This window comes from Cryptotermes secundus, unplaced genomic scaffold (genome assembly GCF_002891405.2).
Source record: "Cryptotermes secundus unplaced genomic scaffold, Csec_1.0 scaffold5, whole genome shotgun sequence".
Lineage (NCBI taxonomy): Eukaryota > Metazoa > Arthropoda > Insecta > Blattodea > Kalotermitidae > Cryptotermes > Cryptotermes secundus.
The window spans coordinates 4214061-4221922 of NW_019724742.1; the positions used below are offsets into that span (position 1 = coordinate 4214061).

Below are 7862 nucleotides of genomic sequence, written 5' to 3' on the forward strand. Positions count from 1 at the left end.
TTGCCATCACTTTTCCTGCTGAACGGCTCCTCCGCACTCTCTTGGGTTTGGGAGAACTGGTATGCCGCCACTCAACATAATGACTGCTGGGACTCAGGAATGAAGTAGTGCACCCACGTTTCATCAGTGGTCACTATAGACTTCAAAAATGCATCACCTTCATCTTGAAACTGCTGTAGGAGACAACTAGCAGCTTGCATGTGCACCATTTTGTTCACGTTCGTCAAAGTGCATGGTACCCACCGTGCATTCACCTTGCGATAGTGCAGGTGGTATTTCACGATGTCTTCTACACTACCAACACTGATGGACAGCATTACTCCAAGTTCCTTGATAGTGATGCGCCTATTCTCACAAATAAGCACGTCTGCATGATCAATGTTCGGCTCGGTGATGGATGTTCGCCTCCAACGATCATGCGGTTCATTCTCCACATGCTCTCTGCCCTCTCTGAAGCACTTACACCACTCAAAGACACGGGTCCGTGAGAGACACTCTTCCCCATACTGTTGTTGGAGTCTGCGGTGAATTTCAGCGGACGGGACATTTTCTCCAATGAGGAATTTGATCACAATGCGTTGTTCCACGCTCCACGGTACCTTCTGTACGCTCATCCCTCTAGCAACTCCCAGACAGCACTGAACAGGTTCTAACCCTAACAGGAGGGACAGTGGAGGTTGTGGCTACAATCTCTCAAGGTTGCACAGCTGCTGCGCAGTGCGGCTTGTTTACAAAAAAATCAGTCCCGGTCATATTTGAACCACCTAGTATATAGGAATTATGTCTATCATCAACACAACAAAATCTCAGTTTAAATTTCGACCTTTATTGCTGCAACATGTTTCGGTCGTATAAGACCATGATCAGGCAGTTATGCAAAGGAATACGTATAGTCATTGAAATACCGATATGGATCCTTATCAGTGCAATGCATCCTATTATATACTAACTTAAAACTTTCGCCTCAAATTGATGTAGCGAATACATAAATAAAAGATAAATATAAAGATATATCATATGCACTTGGTTGTTGACTTACGGCCACAAAATATATAAAAGATGATTGAAATGTAAAAGTTTTTAAAAATAATAAAAAGATTAGAAAAGTTAAAAAATGCTGTTAATAAATATATGGCCGACATACAACCAGATCAACTTACAACCTGTCAGTCAGAATGGAAGTCGGTTGTAAGTCAACGACCAAGTGTATCAAAATTTATAATGTGTTGAATATATTATTAAAAAATATTAGAAGTGTACTGAAAATGTTTAAAATAATGTTAAAGATTACAAATGGTGGATTAAGAATGTGTATGCCAACTTATATATTTAAGGTTCCAATGGTAGAGTGTAGAAAATTTGGCATGTATGTTGTTTGTAGGTCTTGTTGTAGAAGGTTTCTATGTAGTAAGCCCAAAGACAAGTTTCTATGATGTACGAGTTGTTAGTGTGTGGTTATTGGTATGCTATTGCCACGATATGTATCTTTATATAATCGTACAGTGTCGTGTATGTGTTTCTTCTCTGGGTGTGTATACATTCGGTGTCTTGTGACAGCAAGACTGAAGCAGCAGCTTCCTCTGCAACATTGGTAACTTTAGGACAGATTGCACTGCTTCACATTCCAGAAGACAGTCATCTTCCCTTTCATGTTGTTGGAGTCTCAGATCTCACCGACTGGTCCCTGTTATTGATATAAAGTACCTGACAGTGAAATTTGTGTCAATGTAATACACAGGTGCTTTTTGGTATGTGATATTTTGAAGGAAGAAATTCTATATAATGTTCAGGAATAGATGGCATATGTAACACAGGATTTGAGGAATAAACAGTAGCATAGTTGGTCAATGCAATATACTACAAGCTGGAAGGTCATGGGTTAAATTTCTGATGAAGTCATTGGATTTTTCAATTGAACTAATCCTTCCAGCCACACTGTGGCTCTGAGATTGACTCAGCCTCTAACAGTAATGAGTACCAAGGATCTTCCTGGGGGTAAAGGGCGGCCAGCGCATAAGGCTGACAACCTCACCACCATCTGTGAGTCATTTGCCTTTGAAAATGTGAGAACTTTGATGTCTTAGAACCATATGGGCTTCCACGGCCTGTTCCAGGGATAGCTTTACCTTTACCATGACATCTTACACTAAATCATACACATCATTCTCTGTTGCAAGTTGGGGGCTGTATGTGTGTTGACATATTTGCTTTACCTTCTGATATCTGTTTTGTGAATTTTGATTTACGCTTACATTTTTCCTTCTCAGGCTTATTTAAACTTAACAAAAGGGAACAGGAAGACATAATCAATCTTCGAGAACTGCTGGACCTTCTTAATTCACATGACCACCAGAAAGTGATCCATTCTAATGGTTATGGTAAGTAATTCCATGCAAGGAATTTCGTTTTCCTTGGTTCTTTTAGTTGTACACACTCAGATTGTTGTTCACTTCATTACATATTTACACTGTGAATGTCAGGATTATCATCTGAAGTATGGAATTTCTTTGCGTGCAAAAGTGTGCGTCACAAATACCATACGCTTATGACAGTTCCGGGCAAAAAGTGCTACTTATATGGTGGCCAGAGTCATTTGCAAGGATGACCCAATATATTCCACTATTTGCAAAGTGGAATGTTATTTTATTTCAAGCTTTTCATTTTAACATATATTCTATTTGTGTAGACTTAAATGTTTTTTACAGTAGTTTGTTTTATCCTTAGATAAAGGATTTGGGAGAAGTTAGGTCTGGTGAATGAGGGGTCTAGGGCACACATCATGGCAATGTATTGTTCCCTGTTGGAATAAGAACTCCTACAATACTCACATACACACTTCTGCTGTCCAGTGCTCCATAATAAGCTGAACTTCAAAGTCACTCCTAGAGATCCATTATACACATACTCTATCGTGCCATAACAGACGGACACATGAACAAACTTTTATAATGCTTCACCGATTCTGCTGCACCTTATATGTAGAATGCAAAAGATTATTTCAGATGCTGTATATATATTTCCTGTGATCGATATATGTGTATTATAAAAGATAAAACAACTCCATCCAGTGTGACTGTTGAAGTTTTTACTACTTCAGTTCTTAACACCCTTACATGTTTCAGTACCTATAGACCATCATCAGAGGGACATCGATACTCTTTGGAAACCACTATTGCAATGGGTGTTCTGAATGTTAAAATATATACACATACAATGTTTGTAATGCACAATATATACAACATCCAAAGTTTTCACAACTACAGCAGTTGTCTTGGTATATTAAAGTTTTTTAAAACTTTTGTTATTTAAGTTAAAATTTCTAAACCAAATAGGTTCGTGTCCCTTCTCTTATCGCCTTTCTTGATGGGGGCTGAACTTGTGCTGCCTGTCTTTCTTGAGAAGGAGGTTCTTTGATATCATCCTGTGTTTGTTCGTGGCATGCTGTCAAGAAAGGCGATAAGAGAAGGGACATGAACCTATTTGGTTTATAAATTTTAACTTAAATAACAAAAGTTTTAAAAAACTTCAATATATCAAGACAACCGCTGTAGTTGTGAAAACTTTGGATTTTGTATATATTGTGCATTACAAACATTCTATGTGTATTTTAACATTTAGAACACCCATTGTAATAGTGGTCTCCAAAGAGTATCGATGTCCCTCTGATGATGGTCTATAGGGACCGAAACATGTAAGGGTGTTAAGAATTGAAGTAGTAAAAACTTCAACAGTCACACTGGACGGAGTTGTTTTATCTTTTATAATATTATTAGTGTGACGGACCAGAATGAAACAGATCAGATATATGTGTATATTACATTCTCATTATGATAACTTGCCTTGGAACAAAATGATCATCTCCTGGCCTCTGATTTACTTACCTGGAAAGCAAGCTGTCTGAACTGATTTTACTGTTCCACATGACACTTAACTAAATATCTCTAGGATATAAATCTGATCTGTTATCATTAGAGCCTGATTTTTTTGTGATATTTTATGTGAGGGCCCCAGAAATATGTGGTCTGACAATAATGTTCACAAACTGACCACTGTGTGCTTGCCATGTAGCAGTGGACAGAAACCTCAGTATGGTTTGATGACATTGGCATTTCACAGTTGTGTTGTTATTGATCTATGGCATTCTCTATCTGAGTGACGTTTATTATTGTCTGAAAATGTTTTGGTTTGCCATCGCAAGAACGTTGAGCTTCTTATTAAATTGGCAAGAGTGGACGCGAAGTCAGAGAGATGTTAGTGCAAGTTTGCGGTGATAATGCTATAGAGAGAACAGTAGTTTACAAGTGGGTGACACGTTTTTTCTGAAGGAGGAGAAAGTGTCTCTGACAGAGAGCAAGATGGCCAGCAACAAGCAGAACTGAAGAATACATTGCAAAAGTTCATCAAATTATTTGTGTGAAAATTGTTGGCTGTCATGAGCATAGCAGAGCACACAGACATAGACACACAAACAGTCAGGAAAATCTTAACTGAAGACCTTGACATGAGGAAGGTGTGTGCAGGAATGGTCCCGAAAGAGCTCACCAAAGAACACTGTCTGTGAGGGAGTTTTTAGCTAGTAAACAAATAACTGTGCTGAAACACCCTCCCTATTCACTGGGTCTAGCCCCCAGTGGCTTTTTTTCTGTTTCCAAAGATAAAGGATATTGTGACATGTTGACCCCTACCTCCCTAGCGGCACGTAGTGGTAATGTAGCGCTCGCGTAATAGGCGAGTCATTACCCCTCCACTCTCCCCTCCCAAGCCAGCAACAACTGTTTACTCGCTTTGCTTAGCAACCGCTGTTTACTCACTTTGAATAGCGACCAGTGTGTTTGGACTCAGCTGACTTCGGCTCCGCTTGGNCACAATATATTGAAAGGAAGGCATTTAGATGACATTGATGATATAATGAGCAATAAAACAGGAACTCCGAATGCCATTCCACAAAACCAGTTCCAAAATTGTTTTGAAGGGTGGACTAGGCCCTGGCATTGGTACATACCTTCCCAAGGGGAGTACTTTGAAGGAGACCACAGTGATATTCAACGATGAGGTATGTAGCACTTTCACTGCAATGAGTACGCGAACTTTATTGTCAGACCACGTATGCACACCTGTCCATCACTGCTTAGTTAGAACCAGTGGCAAAAACTTTTCAGCTTTAATGTGAATGTATTATAGTAACAATAAAGAAATTATTCTTTGTCGTGTATATGCTGGAGGAGCAAATTAAAATATGTTATTCTTGTTCTCTGATCTTAACGTTTAGATACGGGATTTAAATATCTCTCTATAAGACATTTGTATGAGGCATTCTACAAGACTAGGGATGGGTGGGCTCTCTTGTTCCACTGAGACCTTTAAGTGATATGCTTCATGACCTTGAAATAGCACTTCAATGTCCATAATGGTAAAATTACTGCAGGAGCATTGGTGAGACTTCAGAGATAGCTCTGTGGCCCTTATGCTACACAGAGGATTAAGTTGTATTTCTGAAACCCTGCTTTGTGTGTTGTTTTTTTTCTGGTCAGGATAGATCAGTACGTGGCTGATTGTTTTGTCAGATGAATAGCGTTCAATTCCAAGACGGTTGCTTGTGAATTTTCTCTTTGTCACATATATGGACCAGCTCTTAGACCTACCCATCCTCCTATCCAAATAGATACTGGCAGTATTCCTTAGGGATAAAATGGCTGGAGCATGAAATTGAGCATTCACAGCCGTCTGATGCTGACAATGGAATATGCAGAGCTTTACTTCCACACCCCCCTGTATGCCCTCAGGAACAACTTGTCATTTTTTAATCTCTTTCTCCTCTCTCTCTCTCGATTTACAGTGTTCACTGATGAGGAATTGGAAGCATTGTTGGATCGCAGTGATATGCTGTCTGCAGCATCTGTGTCAGACACTGGAATCCAGACGGAGAGAAATTGCAGAGCTAAACACTACAAGGTTGTTGACCAGCAGTGTGGAGATTCAAAGCTTGAACAGTTCAGCTGAAGGAAGCATGGCAGTGGAAGCACATTGGAAGTTACACTGGCAGCTGGGCTTTATGTACACGAGTTGAAAGTGCACTGTAGAATCTCATCAAAGAAAAGAAAGCATTCTTGTGCTTCCTTTCTCACTCTTGTATTTATGTAAGTTCCTATAAATAGTATGTACAGATATTCAAGATGTTCTGAACCTTAATTTTTTTTGTACAGAAATTCTTTGTTTGTTTTCAAAAATAACAGTATGACACCAAGGCTCTGAAATGGCAACATTCCAATTGAGAATAAGGGAGCTTTCTGTCTAATAAAATGTCACATTTTCCCCTAACCACTCATTTGTAAATTTGTCATATGTGCTGTCTCTTTTTAAGATACTGTTCATTACATGATACGTGAATCTTGTAGTGATTCTGACTTGCTTCTGTTTATTGAAAATTACTTTTTTTTTTTCATTAAAACATTAAATAATTTTAGCTTAATAAAGAATTGTCTTTGTTACAGCCATGTTTTCTGTGTTTCAGTTCTTATGGTATATGTTTATAGTTAAAGCTGCAGTGTTGCAGAATGGGATGCCATGTGGCCTGATAGGTGGTTATCAATGTTTTGGAGTAAGAGTTTCTCAGAAACACTGGTAACCATCTACCAGTTACATGGCATCACATTCCAGAAGACTAGAATCCTTTCACATTGTGAGAACCTAAAATTTTATCTCTCTTTAGTTGTTTGAGAAATTTTGTCAAGAATTCTGGTTCTGTAACTCTTCATATCAGTGACCCTTGGCATAAAACAGTTTTATCTGTATGTGTTTATTCATCCTGTAAATTAAATAAATGTGATCTGAAATCAAATACTTTATGTACATGTATCATCACCAGTGCACTGACACAAAACTTAATTAAGAGAAACACATGAAGAGGATGATCTTCCGGGTTCTCATGCCACATATTTCAGAAGTCCACCAATATATCGGAGCAGTGTGATCCAAAAAATCATACTCACCATAATCAGTGCTATAAATTTATTACAAACAAATGTCCATAACTCCTAGCAGTGGAGAATTAGAAACAAAGAAGAGATAGATGAGATATTGAAGAAAGAAGATATGGTTAGATTTATAAAGGCAAGAAGAATTGACTGGCTGAGACATGTAGAAAGAATGGATGCTAACTGAATGCCATGGAAGATCCATACTAAAAAGAGTACAAGGCAGACCAAAACTGAGATGGTTTGGTGAGGTCACAGAACACCTTAGGATATTGAAAATTAAAGATTGGAGATCCACTGCAATGGACACAGATGCTTGGAAGCTGTTGGTGCAGGAGGCTGCAGGAGGCCAAGGCCCACAAAGATGCTCCAGTCCAGTTGGTAAGGTAAGGTCAGGTCATAACTCCTAAACCAGATCCCAGAACTCTTTAAAGGGTTTTATGACTGCTACTTCCAAGCCTTGAACACAAGGTAAGAAGGTCACAGTAATCCATTCTAAAAATAAATTGCATCTGCTGCTCTAAGATTTCTCCAGCTTATACCTGTTCTGAAAGAGTAGACGTTGAGCCAATGACAGGCATATCATGCTAGGCAGTAGCTATCAGGGTCTAGTAGTTAAACTGTAGCAAATGATTTACATTTTTTATTAAAACACTCTCAGCATCTAAACTATGTAGCATTGGATGAAGAGTTGGAAGTCGTTGTAGTCTACTGCAGGTACTATCCTAGAGTTTGCTGGAGGGACAGAAAATATAAGTAGCAGGTTACTGCTAGGCCATCCTGTTCAGGCTGCAGTCAAAGAAGTAGATTTCAAATGAGCTGTCATCAGCCTACAAGTAAATAAAGCATTTCAATAAAATAGAACTAAAATGTGCCTATGAATGAAAT

General features: G+C 38.7%; 1 protein-coding gene across 1 annotated transcript in view; it reads left to right on the forward strand.

The window, feature by feature from the left end:
* Positions 1-7332, forward strand: part of LOC111862639 (lymphocyte-specific helicase) — a 39258-nt gene extending 31926 nt beyond the window's left edge. The window contains exons 14-15 of the mRNA XM_023848156.2: positions 2268-2378; positions 5837-7332. Of these exons, the coding sequence (XP_023703924.1) occupies positions 2268-2378; positions 5837-6000 (275 nt within the window). The 3' untranslated portion in view covers positions 6001-7332. The remainder of the gene's footprint in view (positions 1-2267; positions 2379-5836) is intronic.
* Positions 7333-7862: the final 530 nt, after the last annotated feature.